The 21,034-nt window shown below is 38.4% G+C and overlaps 1 protein-coding gene across 2 annotated transcripts in view; it reads right to left on the bottom strand.

Moving 5' to 3' along the window:
- Positions 1 to 21,034, bottom strand: part of TRIQK (triple QxxK/R motif containing) — a 136,673-nt gene that overhangs the window by 62,806 nt on the left and 52,833 nt on the right. Inside the window, exon 4 of one of the 2 annotated variants that reach the window (XR_007629456.1) lies at positions 10,632 to 14,291. Coding sequence is in view for 1 of the 2 variants with exons in the window: in XM_050320177.1 (XP_050176134.1) it covers positions 14,178 to 14,291 (114 nt within the window). In the remaining variant the exon portion in view is untranslated. Of the gene's footprint in view, positions 1 to 7,021; positions 14,292 to 21,034 lie in introns of those variants that run through there. The other variant, XM_050320177.1, reaches the window with a different exon arrangement.

Here is a 21,034-nt window from a genome sequence, read left to right as displayed (position 1 = left end):
TATTTATTATTTCACAGGGTTGTTATAGAAACCTGTCATGCTTTTCCATGTCCACTGCATACTAGTTTAGCAAGAAATGGTGGAAGAAAAACTCAGGATAGAAATGCTGTTTGTTGTGGTTTAACCCCAGCCAGCAACCAAGCTCCATGCAGTCACTTGTTGACTCCCCCCCACCAGTGGGGTGGGGGAGAGAATTTGAAGGGTAGAAGCCAGAAAACTCATGGGTTGAGATAAAGAAAATTTAAGAAGGAAAGAAAAAGCTACATATGCAAGCAAAGCAAAGCATTCATTCACTTCTTGCCATGGTGTTTCATGGGAAGAAAAAGCCATCCCAAGGACAGCAGGGCCCCATTACATGTAATAGTTCCTTGGGAAGACAAATTGCATCACTCCAAACACCCCCTACTTCCTCCTTCTCCCCACTTTATATACCGAGAATGATGTCATGTGGTCTGGAATATCCCTTTGGTCAGTTGGGATCACCTGTCCTGGCTGTGTCTCCTCCCATCCTCCCATGTACCCCTAATTTCCTTGTCAGTGTGGCAGTGTGAAAAGCAGAAAGGGCCCTAGCTCTGTATTAGCTCTGCACAGCAATAACACAAGCATTGCTATTATCAACACTGTGTTCAGCACAAATCCAAAACATGGCCCCACACTAGCCACGGTGAAGAAAATTACCTCAGCTAAAATGACCATGCTATTCAATGTATATGATGCAAAAGGTAAGATTTAAAAGTTTCCTGTGTTGTGCACTAAGAATGAAAAAGCCACTTGGAGTTCAGATGGAGGGGTGGCCGTACATCTGTCATGGCTTTGTACTCAGAAAAGGACTTATGTGGTTAACCCCTGGCAGAGGTGGAATTTATGTGCTTACATCCAAAACAGAGATTCTGCTGTCTGCTTCAGGAGGCTTCCAAACTCCGAGATCAGCTGCCAGTACAAAAGGTTCCCAGACAACTTGAATTCTGGTTATCCCCAAGCGCTCTTCAGTCTTAAAAAAGGTCAAGTTGCCCAGCATCCAGTTCAGGCACCAGATTAGCTGGGACACAAAAATATGTTCCTCTGTTTATCTTCCCCCAGGGCTGGTTTGAGTGCTTTGAAAATTCCTACCAAACAGCTCTGAAATTGGATTTTTCATAAAACACAATAGCAGCTATTGATTTCTTTTGAAATATGGCTACTGGAGTCCTCCCCTTGTCTAAGCTACTGCAATATTTGAATGGGATATGAGAGATACAGCTCAATGCCTCACTCTGCCCAGTCAGAGCTCATTCCTCCTTTGACATACTCTAGTCAGGAGAGTTCATCTCCTTGGAAATCAGTGTGAGATTTCCTTATCCCTTCTCATAGAAAAGGAATAGTAACTTCTATGAGGACTGAGATTCAGAGATGTGATAGCTACTCCACCTTTGACAGAGATGGCACCTACTACCATCAAGAGAGCATTCAGATGGTGGGGAAAGGAACAAGTCTTCTTGATGGCACTGAAATTAAAAAGCCTGTTAAAAAGCCATTCCAAAGTGGGGAAGGGCATGGGATTTCAGACAGGCTCCTGACTTCTACATCTCCGCATCCTGTGATCAAGCACACTCCACCCTCTGGCACTTCTATGTGCTGTTTATGGACCCTGGGCACCCAGATAAGGAGCAGGGACCGAGAAATTGCATACACCAGCAGTACAGTGATGTGATAGGTAAAATCTTCATTGGTCTTGAATCCTCTTAAATCTTGGGATTTGTATTTGGGAACCTCCAAGTATTTTTCTGCCAATGGCCAGTACATTTCAAAGGTACAAAGGACAGATTTTCCCCCTCTGTTGGAGAACAGACTACATTTATAAAGACAGATTTTATTAGGAATTAATTGTATGCACTATGTTTAGATAATCAGGTAATGAGTTTCCATGTAGAACATTTTACATCCATTATGATATGAATCTCATCCCAATGAGTAACAGGTGAGATCCACCTGCAAACCATTTCTCTGAGTGCTTCCATCAGTGTAATGATGTCCTACAAAGGAATAATAAAGTCTGACAGGAAAACGAAGACATAATGTGAAATTCATATTCAAATCTATTTAAAACAACTTGTTTACTGAATACTGTAATGAATTACAGACAAATGCCTCTAAACTGTTTTCATTCCATTTACTACTACCACAGTTAGGCAAAAAATACAAAGCTGATAGTAAACTATGAGTCCATTCACATTAAGCAATAGGTAGACAAGCATCTCTGCTGTATTCCTGTGTGCTTCTTTCTATTCCTAATGTAGATAGACAAATTCTTAGTATTCATTCCTAGTAGTTGATGACAATTTTCATAATAATAATGATGATAATAGTAAAATAATTTACATTTAAATAGAATGTTTCCCTGAAGTAATTCTACAAACTTTGCAAAATGATGCAGTGGAACCACTTTATCCAGTTATTGAAATGCAGCCACCTCTGCAATGAATCACAACATCTGCTTAAACATGGGTAATGTCAATCCTTGTATGATAGATTAGGATCAGGAAAAGGAATAAGGTCTATAAATAAGTAATAATTAAAGGAAAATTATTTGAGTTTAGGTTTATAGGAAAACCACAGCTAAAATCCATTTACTATGGACAAAAGTCTCACAGGGTGTTTATTAGGTTTTTGAGTTTTGCTTCATCTTAATGGCAAAATCTTAAGTTGTTCAGCAATCCCAACACCACACTGGAGGATGGGAAAACCTAAGAGTGACAAACCATCACCGCAGCTATGAAACATTGCCTGAGCAGGTTTCAGGATGAAGCCTGCTGGCACCATGCAGTAAATGAAGTGATCCACTTTTTAGGACTATTTTCATCCCAATGCATTGCTTTCATCTTAATGAATTTGGTATTATTCAGCATAGTAGATTTAATTAAAATATTTAAAAGTATTTAAATTATTAATGATTCAATAATTAGAAATAAGTATTTTAATGCATGACTGAATAATGTATACTACTAAATTTATTTTTTGGAAATAACAGCCTAGATTTATTTTTTTTCCCTATATTTGAGATTCAGCACTATTTAGAAGTTACAATTTTGTCATACTGGCTTGCTGCAGAACATAGTGAGTGCAAAACATCTTATTTAATGCAGCCCAAGAAAACAAACACGCGTGTGGGAGACAAGAAGTGATATAGTCCCCTAAAGTTCTGCTAAAATCTCAGTGGTGTTTAGAGATATAGTGGTGTGAAAAACACTGGGAAAAAATCAAATCACAAGTCATAAACAAAAAGGATATAATTATGCCGGAGAAAACTTACAACATTTACACTACAAATGATAGAACAAGAGGTAACGGCTTTAAATTGAAAAAGAGTAGGTTTTGATATTAGGAAGAAATTCTTTAGTGAGAGGGTGCTGAGGCAACTGGAACAGGTTGCCCACAGAAGTTGTCGATGTCCCATACCTGGAAGTGTCCAAGGCCAGGTCGGATGGGGCTTGGAGCAACCTGGTCTAGTGGAAGGTGTCCCTGCCATGGCAGAGGGTGTTGGAACTAGATGATCTTTAAGGTCCCTTCCAACCCAAGCCATTCTATGGTTAGATGAATGTGACCACAAACTCCTGCTCAATGCATTCATACATAACCATATGTATTCACTCTCCATACACCCCCCATGGGCTAGCCTGGGAGCAGCTCAAGACAGCTGGAGACAGCCCTTCAGAGATCATAGGCCCATGCACCTGAGCACACCCACAAGTAAATTTAATATTACCATGGCATGAAGTGGGTCAGTGCATTACCAGACAGGTTGTTGCAAGTCACTTGTTGTCCCACTGTGGACAGGGAACACAGAGGGCAGCAGTCCTGTGGTGGCATATTCACACATCCAGAACTCCAGATGACCTTCTGCTCTCAAGAGACTTCTGCAGTGGACAGCTGTTCACTGTACATTCAGGATATGCTGAACCTAAAAGAAACCCTAAACCAAACCAACCTCTAAATTCCTTTCATTTCTGACTGGAGGTGGAATTAGACACCAGCCTCCTGACAACTTAGTGTATATAGGCTCTGCGTCCCCTGTGGTTCTGCTCATGTGCATTCCTGGTTTGATTTTGCCTCTAGGGTATTGCTTGCTCAGGTCTATTGCAGAGGGAAGCCCTGTCAGTACTAAAACTGCTTGGAAGGCAGCTGGGAGCACATCAGCTGCACCGGCCCTGTGGGGACTCCTGACTCCCAGAGCAACCAATACCACTGGGAGAAGTGCGTCATGAGGGCATAACCATGAACAGACTCCAAAACAAGCTGCCCTGCCAGAGACACTGCACCCACCTCTATGAGCAAGGGTGATCTGCGCCAGCTGCACTGAATCAAGCCACTGTTTGTGTGGGCTTTTTTTTTTTTAATGCAGCTGCCATATATCCAAAAAACAAGTTATTAGGAACATAACAGTATTAGTCAAATCAACTTTATTCTTCAGAGGGATGAAAGCCAGTGATACAATTCACAAATAGTGGGTGTTGGTGGGTGGGAGTATTACGCAGCTTTTCAAGCTCTTTTCTCTTGTGTGAGCAAATTTTCATTCTTGCAGAGGCCTCCTGCATAATTGCTGTGAAGGGTCACACAAGGTTTGTTTTTCCCAAGGTCCCAAGCCAAGTGAGCTGGCCAAAGGCTTGGGATTTGGATAGAGAGGCAGTGCTGCTCCTCTGGGCCATGGTGTTGCTAATTCAAGGTCTGGAAGAAGGGGTTGCTCTGCTTGCTGGTTGCTGTCCTCATTTCAGTGCCATCTATTCAGCCTTCCACATCACAGGTTATTCCTCCACTGGGTATAGATGGCCCAAAGCTTTTTTTCACTGTGCTTTCCAAAGAGGAACAACAGTGTCTTTCCCAGAGTACTTTATCCCAGTTCCACCTCCAAGGACGGTTGTGATGTCTGCCTCTAAATAATTAAGACTACCATAAAGTAGGGGTTTTACAGAATATCCTCTTTTTCCTCCTCATTAGCCTGCCAACTTTATCTCTCAGCCCATGCTAAGGTCAAGGAACACCTTGTGAGAGGAGCAACATAATAGAAAATCTCTCACACATGTGACAGTCTCTGTATTCCTCAAGACTTCTGAGACAAAGGAGAACTTGACAGAGCGTGAATATGTTGCTGGTGGATCTGTTTTTGATATTTGGCTGTGAGGCATGTAATAGTGGGGTACCTATATAAACCATAAATTAATGAACTGAGAGCTTTATTTCTGCAGCTCTCTAAACTGGGGCAGTTAGGTAGCCTGGTGTTTTGTAATCGTGTTTTACTTAATTAAAGTATTCCTATTGGCTGGGTGGAAAGATGTGTTACCCTATTACTAGCACAGGATAAAAGAAGGCATCATTAGTGTACATGACACCTTCCTCAGACCCCACCAGAGCTAAGGCCTCTGTAGTTCCTCTGGAACAGAATTAACATATTTCTTATTGAAATTGTTTTGTTTTGTATTTTTTTCTCTCATATCCAACTGCATCAATTTCCTCATTACAAGAATTAAGCTGCTTATTTATCTGTAATGTGCCTCGGCTTTTGTGAAGCTTCACAAATGAACCTTTGCTGTTGGGCTAAGGAAGGTTTATTTTAGCACTTGTAGTTCCTATAATAGTTCCTGAGTTATTAATAAATTGAACAACTTTTCATAATCCTTAGCATGAGACAGACTTCTCATGATCTTGACTCATACCCATGAAAAGACTGCATTGGGGTCCTCTCATAAGTTTTCTTGGGTTTGTGCCATTGGAGGAGGGAGTCCATAAGAAGCAGCATCTGGCAGAACATCTGCATCAAGTCCCTGCTGACATCCTGAGATCTGTCTGCCCAGACTCACTCCTCCCTTTGTACAGAGCTTGACATATCTGGTACCCCACTGCCAGACAACCTCAGCAAATACTTCTCTCTCCAAGGGAGGCTGTGTCAGTTTTTCAGTGTCTTCAACTTGTGTTATCTCATTGCTAACCTGATGGAAGAGTACACAGACTCTTTTCAAACTGCTTACGGCTCTGTGGAAGGAATTTGCCAAGGAGCCTTGATCTGAGCCAGCTGGAAGGCCCTGATGTAGGTGCAAAGATGAAATCCAGCCTTCTCCAGACCAATGATCATGAAGTTTTAATTCCTTACAAAGGCCAGGAAAACTAAGACAGTAACTGAGATAAATGTTGATGAGTGGATGGGACAGATCTGTTCCTTAAGGCTTTGCAAGAAAGCAGCAAGGCAGTGCTGAAGGCCCCCAGGCCAGCTCCATAGTTAGCTGCTAGGTTGAAAGTCAGTTATAATTTCTTTCTGTTATTCTACATCACTTTGAGTTATACATTAGTGTACATACCCTCTGGTAGACCCTTTCAAAGCAACTGAATAACAAAGATACTTTAATTTTCTTGTTTAAGTTCTGGGAAGTACAAGATAATCTTTCATTTTGAGTTGGCAATGATGATCCCCAAACTAGTGATGGAATAGCAGGAACAATAGCTTTGTGGAAACTGTTCTAGAGGATCTGTACTGTAAGGAATGGTGGATCAGTGAAAACTTCCTTTCTATATCTGTATTATCCTTTATACTGAGCATGTTTTATGCCTGTGCCTAACTCCTGCGATGCAGGAATGATTTTTGTTTCCAAATGCCCTGGTTCATGGGGAACATTTTTTCTTTCTTCTGTCAGTGAAGACATATAAAATAGAGCTTATCTTCTTCTGTAGATTGGAATTAATTTAATAAGAGACATCTCTTCTGTGTATAGGAGCATACTACAGTGTAGAAGAAACACTTGCAAATGTGGGTTTGAGGGTGCTACAGCCAAAAGCAAAGTAGATTGTCTCAGATGTGTTGCCTCTCCATCACTCCATAACACCGACATAGCCCAGTCACAAAGGCGTGTACATGAGAGGCTGAAAATGGATGTGAACAGTCTCCTGAGCATTTATTTCACTCCTTGCATTTGTCCTTCAGGCATTTCTCACTGTATCATGATATCAACTTGAAAATTTCCTAATACAGAAGGTAGAACTCATAGACAAGGAAAAATTTCAAAATTATTGCTCTTTTTAGAGTCATACATCTCATATTTCTGTGGGGAATTTACCAAATTTTAGCATCACAGTCTTTGGAAAAAGTCATGTGTACTATGAGGATTCCTATTGTGAGGCAGCCCTTAACCAAGGAGATGTAATTATCATTCTGTAACATTTCAAATGAGAAGCTGCATTTGACCAAACTGTACCACCCACAAACAAAGGCCACTTTTCTGTTAATTAAAAGCAGCTGATGACCAGTTTATGAGAAAATAAAAAATGCAGACATATTCTCTTGTCACACAATCATGTTTATACCTTGTCTTACTTTAATGTGAACTCACAAGTGCTCAGGTATAAGGGCAAGCACTGTCAAACGTAATTCACAAGAACAGGCCGCTCTTCAAAATAAAAATCTATGTAGTGAACTGGGAAAATGTCCCCACATACATTGCCTAATTTAAATTAATTTGTGGATTTGGTAATGATCTAAAGAAGATGCTCTACTCTCTTTTCTGTTTAGCTGTAGAGGTAGAGTGGAACAGATAAAGTACTGCATGAGAAAAGTAGCTCAAGAAAGGGTATGATTAATGAACAGAAAAACACAAATATGGTCACCTGCTTTTTAAGAATGAACAGTCACAAGCTCTTTAGGGCAGCAAAACCCCATGATACTGTTGTTAGAAAAGTTCTCCTTTAAGTAGACAAGCATAGCACCTTAGCTTATCTTTTTAATGAAAAGGAAAGAAGTCATCAAAAGGGAAGTAGGCAAAAACCTGACTTTCACCATGCTTGATGCTCTGAAGGTTCCTCAGGCGGGAAAGGCTACATAAAGCTTCCCTGAATTCAGAATTTGCTGCCCTTGCCAAACCAGAGGAAGTCTTACTGTTTACACAGTAATAGCTACTTGAGGTCTCTTCAGTTTCAGCCATGCAAAAGCAGGGGAGACAGCAGGTCACTCCCCAGCCTCTCCTTGCAAAAGGATAATGCAGTAGCCATGATACTACCAAAAGAAGTAGGCATGAGTGCGGCATTCTTTGACTGGAAAGAGTTCCACAGATAATAAGGGAAACAACTACGCAGAAACAACTATGCAAAAGAATAACAAAAGACAATTTTTCTGGCACCTCCCTGAGAACCAAATAAATAAAAGTAAAAAGGCTGAATGCTTCAGCTTCTATTTATTTGTTGTAACAAATCAGGCACCAGTGATGGTAGGAGACTCACCCTGTAGGTTAAGGTCTGCTCTATTCTTTTTGTAGCCTCTCCAAAGCAATCCAGGACTGCAGTCCTACTCTAAACACCAGAAGCTCCCCACAGAGCAGGAGTGCTGCTTTAGGAGTGCAGAATCAGCAAAAGGGCTCCCCTGCCATTTCCCTCCGTGTCCCTCCTCTTTGCTGATAGTATGACAGGAGAAGGAGGTGCCTCTAGAGATATGCTGACATTCTCAGTATCAGTACATTTATATTTAACTCTGTAACAGACACACAAAGCTACTCTAACTTGGCATAATGTGACTTTTTTATACATGAAGGCAGCAGCAATTAACCTCACATGCTTTGTGTAAATCCCACAAATCCTGTTTATTTCTTAGTTAAGTAAATGAACCATTGATTGAAGGAGAAGCTGCTTTGCTCCAGACACCTTTATCTCCTGGCCCTTTCAGTGTCCTATGAAAAATAAGTAGTTGTGATAGGTCTGATTTGATATAAGAATTACCTCTTGAACAACATGGTGAGTTGTGAGGTGGTTGTCTCCTGGAAGAATTGGCCATTTTACTTTTATTTTCTCCCACTCTTGTTTCTGGAGGAACTGCAATAGGAGAATGACACCAGTTCGTCGCCAAACTCCAAACTCCATACTCACCTCCTCTGGCTGCGCTCTTTTAAATTCCTGCAATCTCTTTGTGAAATGACAAAGTCCCGAAGATCTGTATGTTGCTCAGTTTTTCCATGGTTCAGCAAAATAAAAATCTTTGTAGCTCACATTTGTAACTGATCTGGACACACACTTGCTAGGGAGAACTTGGGCAAAGCACGAACTGTGGTCCAGGGTGGTCAGGTTTTATCTGCTGTTTTTAGTTATCAAGCTTAAGACAACATAATCAAGCCTATTGATTGACTAATTGGGTACTTATTTGTGGTTTGAACATGCAAAACCCATATAACAATTATGAAAGTTAGAAAAAATATAGCACTGAAAAAATTATTCATTCAGAATGAGAATTGTACTTGAACTATTCTCCACAATCATCAGTTAGTTAATTTGTCCCAATATTTATAGTTCATCATTACAACTGCCAAAACTGGCAACCGCCAGGATTGTTGTCTCAATTAAGGACAGTAAACAGATTGTCCCATTTTTTTTAATGAAAAAATCTAAAATGTAATACTTCACAGTTTAACATGTTTATTCATTTAAACGAGCTAAAAAATAGTGGTGTGACATCTGCTTGAGAGACACTGGTACCTAACATTTTGGCTGTCTCCCCACCAATTTGATTGTGATTAAGGGGGAATAAAAGGATGAGTAGAGGATTCTGTCAATTAAATGAATTGATGAACTACAAGCAAAATATTTTTTTCACTCTTGGGAAAGTGTAGAAATACACCTACAAAAATGCATTACAGAAAATTAAGAGGATGATGGGGAAAAGTACTGCAAAATATCTCCATCGGCTCTTTCAGGGAAAAATATTGTAAGCATAAGATCACAGACAATCGTTGCCAGTTTATTCATCTCATGGCTTCATTTCCCAAAGTACAGGCATAATCCACTATAAAATCTTTTAAGAAGCAGTTCCAACATCACATTTCTGCTGTCTTACTGATGTGCCATATTGTTACTTTCTCAGTCATAAGCACCACTAATTATTATGCTACTGTAAGTAACACTTAAAATGCAATCAAGATCTGTAGTATCCTGTTTGTTGGCACCCTAACTTGCCTACTCTGCTTTTCAAGTACGGTCCTTTACAGAGAACTGTCCTAAATGCATTTGGCCTTTACTAACTGGCTCAGTTGTGCCTTACAGGCAAAATCCCGTATCAGTTATCACTCTTCTGGGAGCTGCTAGCAACATTTTCCTTCTTGAAAGGGTAGCATTCAAAATCTGGCCTTGGTAGCAATTTTCATGGAAATGGTATGAGCAATTTTGCAGGGCTTTCACTGAGTTTTTCTTTAGGACAGTTTAGTAGAATTGTCTAAAAACTGTTTTCAAAAAAACAACTTTTAGGTCAAGGACTCCAGAGGACACCTAAGCAAACAGATGAGCAAACTCCTCATGTTGTGGCTATCTGCAGTTACGTGTTCTGGCACAACCTCACAGTCTACATGTTGTCCCTGCTACAGCTGGTTGATGCATGAATGGAGCTATGACTGATCCTGAATCACATGATGTCTGTATGATATGCAACAGTGAACTTTAACTTAAGTGTTCTTCAAGAAAAGTTTAAATGTATCTCTAGAGTCTACTAGGGAAATGCTTAACATCCCTACTAAGCTTCCAGTAAAATATATTTATAGACTCTAAGGTAGTAGAGCTAAAGCCTTTCCTTGGCAATGTTCAGTAGAAGCACTAGTAAAACTACTATACTGAGGCTTCTGCCCTGTTCCCACCCACACCACAAGGACTCAGTATAGGCATCTCCTCCACAACCTCTGCTGGAAAGAAATTCAGTTTACTCCACATCAGAGGACAACAACACTATTGATGTCTACCCTTTCCCTAGAGGTGAATATCCTCGAGAAAACCTGCCTCATCAAGCCAGGTTTGCTGTTGCAATTTGCCATGTAAAGAATTTGATCAGCAATCCTTCTCTGAAACAAGTGTTCAAAAGTATTACTTTTATAATAAAGTCAATTTGTCTGAAGGGATAGAACTACATGGATAAACCATGCCTGGAGAAAGAGCCTTGCTCTATTGGTATTGGATAGACTGCCAAAGGAAGCTCTCTGTGTTGTCTTTTAAGTATTCAAAGGCCACATTTAGTTTTAATATGAGCTTAGGAGCTAGAACTGCCTAAAATAATCCAGATATTCTAAAACTGCTATCACTGCTCACTTTTGAACATTGTGCTGTTTTGATTGCTTTAATGTCCTTTCAAATGTATATATATAATTTAGTGTGCTCAACATTAATAAGAGAACCAAAATAGTAAAAAACCCTTTATTAATAAAATAGACACTGAGCAACTCATACAAAGATAGACGACCTGAACCCCAAGAGGCATGTCTCAATCTCAGATATAATTAAGAGCAAATTAAACCACATGTCCCAGTAGAAATCATTGTACTGATAAGAAAAGAAGTGTATTTGCTGCAATATTTACCATGTACTTCTATGTACACTGAAGTCTATCCAGTTTACCTAAGCAAAAAGAAATACTCCTGTTACATGAGAACATCCTTCCAGTACATGAAGGGAGCCTACAAGAAAGATGGAGAGGGACTTTTCACAACAGCATGTGGTGACAGTACAAGAAGGAATCAATTCAAACTAAAAGACAGGAGGTTTAGATTAGACATTAGGAAAAAGTTCTTTATTCTGAGGGTGGTGAGACACTGGAACAGGTTGCCCAGAGAAGTTGTGGATGCCGCATCCCTGGAAAAGTTCAAGGCTAGGCTGGATGGGACTTCGAGCAACCTGGTCTAGGTCAGGTCAAGTGTCCCTGTCCATGGTAGTGGGGTTGGAACTAGATGAACTTTAAGGTCCTTCCAAGACAAACCATTCTATGATGCTATGATCCATTCTACAAGTCTATGATCTTTCATGTAAATGATAATACCTAATCTAAACAAAGCAAACACACTGCAAACTATGGCACTTGTGGGCAATACGGACTCCTAAGCCACACGTTAGGGAAGTTGCTAGAATCACAATATATACATGCTTTAGTTTTTGTCTGATTCATAATTATGGGAAATGTAATCTTCCTGTTCTAGGAACTTCATAAATTTGACAGTAAGAATTGCTTCTTGTTGTAACCGATTCAGAGAACAGGTTACAAGACAGCCTGTGGGAAGAGAGTAACTACACATCTTAGGCCACACATCACCCAGAGAGCTATATGCAGATATTAAGAAAGCAATTCTTCCAGCATCTTATAGAACAAGAAAATTGCTAATGCAAATTAACAGGAAAGGTCTGCAGCTTCTGTGACATGTGGTGGGGCACTGGTGAAGTGAAAGGCGTGTCACATCTGAGCAGACAGCTTGTGGTACGCTTTTCCCTTCACTGAAAGTTGGGCCACGTGTCAGATAATGTTTCACCATAAATTCAACATGTTGCTATGCATGTGGTCATGTGTGCAAGTAGCAGCAGACTATAAGTTATACATGTTATACATGTTAGGGTTTTGTGTCTGTAACAGTCATAATTAGAAAATGAGAAATATTTGCACATACATGTTTCTCTTTCATATTCTTCTTGGAAGACTGTTGTACTCTCAATTTTTAGAGGAATTATATTGCATTGCATAAAGTGAATGAGGAGTATGACAGATAAGAAGTGAATCCTTAGAGATTCATAATGTATATGCTCACAGTTACTGTATGGTTTAAAAATTAACTGTATTGATCTAAGTTTCTTAAGTGGCAATAATGGGACTGTGTCAATTTAAAAGAAATATATTTTCCATTATAATATTTGCTGTGATTTGTATCCCTTTGTCTTCAAAATCACTACAAGAAATCTTAGTCAGGCATCTCAGGAACAAAACAGTAAATACCTCAGTTGCAATTAAACCTAACATTCAGCCCTGAAATTGGTATCAAAGGTAAAGTGAAGCTAGTTCGCTAAAAAAACTTAAGAATTATGAAAACTTTTCAGAAAGTCAATCTGCCTAACTTCCTTGTCACATTCAGCACCAATGGCTCTAAGCTTTTCTTGATATCAAACTGAATCTGAACAAGACAATGACTGACCACATGTTTAAAGGAATCAAAGCTGAACCTTTACATCCGCAAGCTTAGTTATATGCCAAACTTGAAGCAGAACAGGATAAAGCCAGAATTTTAAAGATTCCTGCAGCTGCTCTGACATACCAACTCCTTCAAGCGACTTGTGGCTATCAAAGGGATCAGAAATGTTATCTACAGTGCATATGAAAGGCGAATATGAAAGGTACTTTGCAAGAACCAAGGCATGTCATGGAGCCAAGATTTACCCAATTATTAGTACACCTGGAAAAAAAAGTGCTTTCTTATTATGTACAACTTCTCACATTAATTAGATGATTAAAATGATTGTATATCTGGAAAAGAATGTTTTTTTACAACATGCCCCAACAGGTAGAGCAAATTGATACTACAACCATCAGGAAGAGTATAATTAAAATACAATTTTGACTTTATATTAATAATAGACCAATATACTAATTAAAACCAACATCAACTGAACTTGCTATTTACACTAGTTCAGACAGCACAGGAGGCAAAGAACTGTGTTTCAGAAGCATATGTGAATGTTAGAGCTTCTGTCATCCAGGTGCCATTTCTAACAGAACACATGTGTGCCAAACAGTTGGCAAAAGAATGAAAAAGATTACTGCAGATATATGGGCACACAGAATCTGGGATTACATAAAATTAAGTCCATATAGAAGGTGACAGACTGCTCCTAAAAGGATTTTTTTCCCCCTACAATTTCTTCCATCTTCATGCATGTGCGTGTACACACATGCCCAAGAAAGATTAAAAGGGAGAGGGAGGATGAGGGGAGTTTGATATATTTTAAAGAAAAGATTTTTTATTTGGTATTTCTGCTTTCTTTTGGAAAAGCAAACTAATTTGGTTATTAGGAAGCTTTGATTCCTCAGGTTGGTCAAGGCAGACACTTCTGTGAAGTCAGCATCAATACCCACAATAGTAATAGCACCTGTCTTTTGACATCAAAGTTCTCTGCCTGAGACAAAAATAATGTAAACAATAAATTTCATGTATTGTACTGTTGGTCCTGGCCTTGGTGTTAATCAAATACACTTGGCCAGGCATAAGTGTTCTTATTTTGGAGATCTGGAATGTAAAACTGACTGATGTATTGCAAAACTTTCTTATGAGTTTGGACTGCAAGAAATGGCATTATTTACTGTCTCACAGTGAAGGGACTGTGTGTTCCTATGAAGTCTTATTGAAGCTGAAGAAATCTTGATGATAGATTCATTGCATCTGCTAGTTTTCATCTGGATCCAGATCAAGGTCAACTTCGTTGGAAATGTTAAGATAAAAGAAAGCATAGAAAGCCAACAAAAATACCAGTATAGCTGCAAGGACAAGGGCAACTTCCTGTAGAAATAAAAGAAAAAGAAAAACAAAACTTGTTAGAAGTAATATCATATTTTCAGAGTAATCAGGAATAAATATTATTTCCCTTCTATAATGCACATCACAATAACATCAGACATATATAACTGCAAAAGGCATTTATGCTTTAATGATTTCTTTTTTGTGATTATCATTTCAAGTATTATTAAATCCATTCACTTAATAAAGATTTTGGTGAGTCTGATATACTGCCAGAAAGAGGATATTTGGCTTAAAAATCTTGAGTCTGACCTAGAAATAGAGCTTTATATCCTTTTATTACACTATTCCTTCTTTTTTAAAAGACAGAATTCAAAAACCACAGTTTTGAACACAAATTTAAGTTATGAATTTACACTGTGAATTTTGATGTTTTCTAGCAATATGTTACTGCTTTTTGCCAACAAATTTGTAATTTTTTAATGAAGCAAACACAGTATGGTGGAAGTCAATGAAAATTGCTACCTCTACCTCCCAACCTCCTGGCATGCATTACAATATGGAGCTACAAAATCCTTCAGAATTGGATGAAACTTTTCTTCCTTCCTCTCTGCAATAAGGCAAAAAGCACAACAATTTGCACTTGCACTTGCCTCTCTTCCCATAAAATATTGCAACTTGCTGCATCTTCCTTAATTAACATAAAAGAGTCTTCCAAAGTATAAATGATTTATAGCAGCTTTCAGAAGCAGAAAAATGTTTTTGTACTACACATCATACTCATTATGTGACTGCCTATCATCTTTAAGGCTGGACTCTGTTAAGCTCTGACTTTAGATCTCATAATAAATCATAGTATGATCATATCCTTTATAACACTACTTCTTTCAAAGTCAAACTATTTCACATTTTTAAGATTTTATTTTTCTGTAAGGCACAGCAATTTTACACTAGTTCAGATTTTCCTTATGATCATGATGTATTTTTAAAATCGTGCACTGAGATTTTCAAAAGGAACATGTTATTTTGTGCCTCCAAACCCCTTTTTCCCTTTACAGAAAGAAGGGGCAACCTCCACCCCAAATCTCTGCTTCATGTTAAGATATAAAACAACTACATCAGGAGAGAAGAAAAACAGTTCAGTGACTTTATAACAACTAATCTAAATTGGTACAGAACATGAGACATCAAACCTACTCTGCACCAGTGGGACTGTAAGGAGATGCCTACACCTCACCCAGACAATAAGACACTGTTTACCATTCAAGGACAGAATCTGACCCTCTGGTGTAAGATTCACTGTGTCCTCTAGGAAAGACCAGAAGAATTCTTCCCAAAAATGCCCATTTCTCCAAATAGACTAGAAAGGGAGTGTAGATGGTACCTCTGTTGTGCACTGTAGAATGAATTCTATCCACTATCTCTAGGTTGGTGGTGGCTTTGTGACCAGCTTTGTTTGTCCACTGCTATGAAGGAGTTAAAACTGTGCATTTCATTTTTTAAAGTCTAGCCCATAATCTGGCATTCTTCTATAGAACAGCATTTCATTTGCATTTACATGAATGCATTATATAGTTTATCAGAATGTTGGATCAATAATTCAACATATGCCACCTAATAAATTTTGAAATACTACTGCCTAGTTGGCGTATGTTCTATAGGAGCATAATCCTTGTTCTATAGAAACCTTTGCTTTACATTTTATATGCATGATTAATTGAGATGTACTTTAAATTTGTTTTACCTCATTAAAATTGCTTCTGTAAATTTGCTGAGGCTGTTGGCTATGGATTTCAACTACATTTTCCTCTTAGAATTGTATCATCCTCTGAACTTCATCCTCCTGATTTCATATGATTTGATTAAAAAAAAAAAAAAAGAAAGTACATCTAATTCACTAATATATTAAAGGAAAGTGATTTTTGCTTTGTTGCAGTTGCAACACGTCAGTATCTCACAAAAGGGCATGGCAGCATCAGACAGGTTTCATTTATTTCCTTGTATCCACAGCTGTGCTCCCAGACCCATCTGGCCACACAGCTACTAATCTTAAGAGGATGTAATAAACAAGTGACATACAACTGCAAGCTCCATCTGCTCAGGAGAGTGGACAACAAAACCGCACAATGCAGGCACCGCTCACACTTGACACAGAGAGCAAATTCATTCCAGTATTAAAAAGTTTTCCCTTGTTTGGATGCCATGCTTGACATGCTTTCTGCTTTACAATAGGTTCACCTTTCCCCTCCCTTCTTGCCAGTCTCTCTTATGAAATGCAGTGGTAGCAGTAGTAAGATTTTTGAGGAATCTCTGCATTAAAGATTTGTTTCAAAGGAAGTGGAATTGGGAAAATCATGAGTTTTATTCTCAGGCTGCCAAGTAACTGCTTGATGGAAGCAGTTCTTTAATTCCTCTGCCTAAGTTTTACAATGAATAACACTGCAATAACAATACTACTTTCCTTACACAGCCATTAGGAACTGGGTGGCTGGATCAGTATTTATTATCCCTGGGAATAAAAAGCCTTATTGAAACTCCAGGTTTCAGAATTATGCAAGAACCTTAATTTTTAGTTACTGAAAAAGGTAGAGTAATAAAAATCTCAAATAAATGGCCTAACAAAGTATACCTGGCTCTCAGCTAGGGACACATAGTCTCTTAGGAATTGCATCCAGTTTATGTTATAAACATAAATTTTGCAAGGTAAATAGCAAATGCGAGGCTACACTACTATACTGTACTTGCAACAACAGTATATCTTGTCATTTTAAGTTGTTTTCTACTTATCAGACTTTGCTATCTGTATTTTAAGTCATGCATAGAAATGAAATGTTAAAATACTCTCCTGTTGGCATATATAGCTCCCTTTCACTTGTACTTTATGGATCATCCCCATCATCCCTCTGCAAAATCCATTTACTCAGAGGATTTCACCATGAATAATTAAAGAATATAGAAAAAGTCTTATAGAAATAAACTTAAAATGATCACACGGCTTTTTCTCCTTTTTTTTTTTTTTTATATCACAGTACAAACCACTAGGAAACATCATCCCTGCTCTCAAATCCCAAAATATGGTCAAAGAAGCCTTTAAAAAGGAACAAAATTTTCTATTATATTCTCTTATATTTAGAATAATGTCTGCAGAACCCTACTGATTTCAGCTCGGTTAAGTTTTTCAGAAACTTTTCATACAGGAAACACATGCCATTACAGCATAATGTTGATTTAATTCTCCTTTTATTTTTTGTCAGCTTTACGTCTCTCATGCCAAAATACTTGGATAATGTCCTCAAATTCACCCTGATGGAGCAAGTGGCAGAGCTGGGATCTAAACAAGATTAATCAGGAGCTGGGGCGAGGAAAAAATGTTGGCTACAATAATATATATGGTTACATATATATGTTTACAGCATATAACTATATACAAATCTGGACAGCAGGGCAGCATCATATCCTACACATATAGAGAAATATCATACTTTCAGGTGTTTTACATATTTTTTATTGTCCTCCAGAGAGAATCATACCTTTTTTACCTGAAAGCAGCTTAAAACTAGGTGAAAGAGTACCCTAAATTGCTCTCTTTGAAGTGATAAACTATCCTTATCTCTTTCTGAAAAGAGATGAAAGAAAACCACACTGACCAAGGATACCTATAGAACTAAAACAAACATATATGGGCTTGACAGTCAATCTTTTTATCTCATATAATTTTTAACTGAAGACTTTATCTGGACACTCACTGTGACTATTTTTTAGAGTTTCACCAAAATTGTATTTAAAAATGAATGCTTACTTCCTTAATGCTGGACATTCTACAGCTAACAGAAGGTAACAAAAGTAACTTATTAACTTTTACCTGCGCTTATAATTTTTTTCTGTAAAAATTTGAGATGGAAGAAAGATCATTATTGTCTCAAATAATGAGAAAGAGGTACTATTACAGAGTCATCTAAAAGGCTTGGCCTTTTGCCCACAAAGCAGCAGGATTTGTTTTAATATAGCTAAATGCAAAATAATATATACCAGTATCAAAGATATAGATAGTGCTTAGAAAGTGGAGTACTCTGCCTTAAAAAAACTATGACTCTTAAGAAGGCCTTTGGATCTCAGGGGTAACTACTCCCTCAGTATGATGTCTGGATGTCCAAAGGTAGAGGGATTTCCAATAGGGAAATGATTGGTATTTATTTTATCATAGAGAAGAATGAGAGGTAGTTTGGTTACAACATATAACTATATATACACCTGTATTTAAGTAAAATCCTTCACAGAGTGGGGTCCTTTTATCCTGTTTACAAGAACCTCTCAAGGTCCACCTGTAGTTAGATAAGCTCAGTTTTGAAACAATATGCCATTTCCTAGGAGTAAGAATGATTGAACATTCCAGTTAACTCTTGGGGTATGGACTTCCATAGCTATGAGTCTTTTATCATTAGATCTAAGTACATTTTTATTTAGCAATTGGAAAGAATACTTCAACTTGGGCTTGTGTGAAAAGGAGGTCCTGGCTGCCAACCTTGGAGTTGGTGAACACAGCCCTCCTGCTGCCCCTCTCCTTCAGGGCCCTGGGAAGACTGGGATTATTTACACTGTCAGTGCTATATTCTGAACCCCTGAAGTATCAGGTTATTACTGAAGTAATGACACTTCCTACTTAGCTACTCAGACTTTTCCATCTGAAGTGTTACGTAGACTGATTATAAGCAGAGACATAAGTAGGCCTGAGAAAGATGGACTACTGCTTCTGGAGGGTACAGAAAATCCTCCTGAGCTCTTGCTTGGTGTATCTTGTTCACATGCTCAAACCACTGTGATTACTGCATTTATAGGTCAGGCCAGGGTCTGATTTTCTTCTCTTTTAACATGTTGCTTCCCCTCCCTTTCATTTCAAGGTCAGGGATCAAAGCCTGACTACTGGGATCACTGAGAAGACCATACTGTATTCATGGGTGGCACATTAGGACGCTCTGCACCTTGTGAGGTACATAAGCTGGTTTGAAGACCCAGTATTTTGGCCATTACAAAGTGCTTGGACTTGTAGAAAGTATTTGGATGAAATTTTATGATCTGTAACATACAGAAGTCCAGATCAAATGATCTAATAGTCTCTTGTGGACTTAATTTTTGCAAATTTATGAAACTGTATCTTGAGAAATGTAGTTCACTAACTTAGCAGATTATGAACAGCATGAAATCAGAGAATATCCTTTGCCAAAATACACTAGGAATGTTTTGTCATCTATTCATACATAACTGGTTCCAGATGAGAGAAACTCTTCATAGTGAGGTAGCTACAAAATAGATTAGGTAGATATGCAAAAGAATGACAGACAGTAAGCTCTCACTTTGTTTAGGAAACATTTTTTCCTTAGCTCAATCAATGTACTGTGTTGCTAATGATTCTCCATGGAGTGGTATTCTTCAGTCAATCATGTCTTTGCAAGTACTTTGCAAACACTACTATTCAGAGTTGTGTCTACCTTTCAACAAGACAGAAAACTTCATCACCTACCCCACAGACCACTGGTCTATTCTTGCAGCTTGTGATAAAATCTCTCCCCAAGAAGTTCCGTTACCTTTGGCCTCTGCATACCAAAAAAGCTATGGGGGGGGCCAAGCTTCCCCATTTCTCAAACCATTTTCTGCTTGTCACACTCCTGTTGGCAGCACTTTCTGATGCACTGAGAGTAGAGTTAGCACCCATGGTATGAAGCCCTTCCTGCTCTATCTGGTAAGGATGAGCAGCTGGGTTTCCACCAGCACAGGTCACCCATGGGGGGACACAGAGAAAGTTCAGAGGCTCCCTTTTTGGTACTGCTACAAAGAATTTTGTCTTATCCAAACATATACAGTATACTGCTTTCTCTTGGAGTTGTTTCTCAAGACGAGTCTTACTTTTCCAAGAGACACAATATATTTTGGCACTGTCTACATTAGTGTCACATATACAAACAGAGCCAGTACAACAGCTCTGCTACAATATTTAATCTGTAAACACGTTTAAAGAGCAAATACTACACACAAGTACTAGCATGGTCACCCTGCTCGAACTAACTTTTGATAAGTTATTACTGCTCAGCTGCTTCTTTGACATTATCAACACAGATAAAATCTCTCATTGGGGAAATTAAAAAGTACTAAATGCCAGTGACTGAAAGAAACTTTGTTACTTTAAATCTTACATTAAAATGACAAGGCAATCAAAGTTTGACAAGAAAAGCTAATTAGTATGCCAGCGATGAAATGTGAAGCATCTCCAGGGGATTAGTTCTGAAAAGTTTTATGTCGTTTATGGGGCCTTTTTCTTAGCTAATGTTGTCAGCTCTCATAGTGAAAAACACAACAATTGAATTTCATTATTTTCATAGAAATTAAGGACTAAAATCCCTTCACTATTTTCTAGTCCTCTTTTCCTCCTCCCTAAAGACTACAGCATATTTTAGTTTACAGTCAGGCATACAAGTTCTTCAGGACACTACTACAAAAATACTCTAGAGTTATCAATGACACTAAAAATCCTATGGTTTTAAGTTGTTGTATGTTGCTTATTGTGTTAGACATTTATTTGGACATTTCTATTTAAAGTGTCTACTTATTACACTACACTGTAGTTACTTACTTTTTTTTTGCCCTCAACACAAACTGAAGTTAATCAACTGTAACAGAACAGAATTGTGGCCTACATAATAAAAAAGGACTCAAATCTTTTGGAAAGTGAATCATGTTGCTTGTCACCATCACTCATCACCAGGCACAAGTGGGAGGGACCTTAGAGACAA

This window comes from Myiozetetes cayanensis, unplaced genomic scaffold (genome assembly GCF_022539395.1).
Source record: "Myiozetetes cayanensis isolate MyiCay16 unplaced genomic scaffold, myiCay2020 scf1, whole genome shotgun sequence".
NCBI classification, from domain to species: Eukaryota; Metazoa; Chordata; class Aves; order Passeriformes; family Tyrannidae; genus Myiozetetes; species Myiozetetes cayanensis.
The sequence above is the reverse complement of the archived record's forward strand: the minus strand, read 5'-3'. Positions and strand labels throughout refer to the sequence as shown.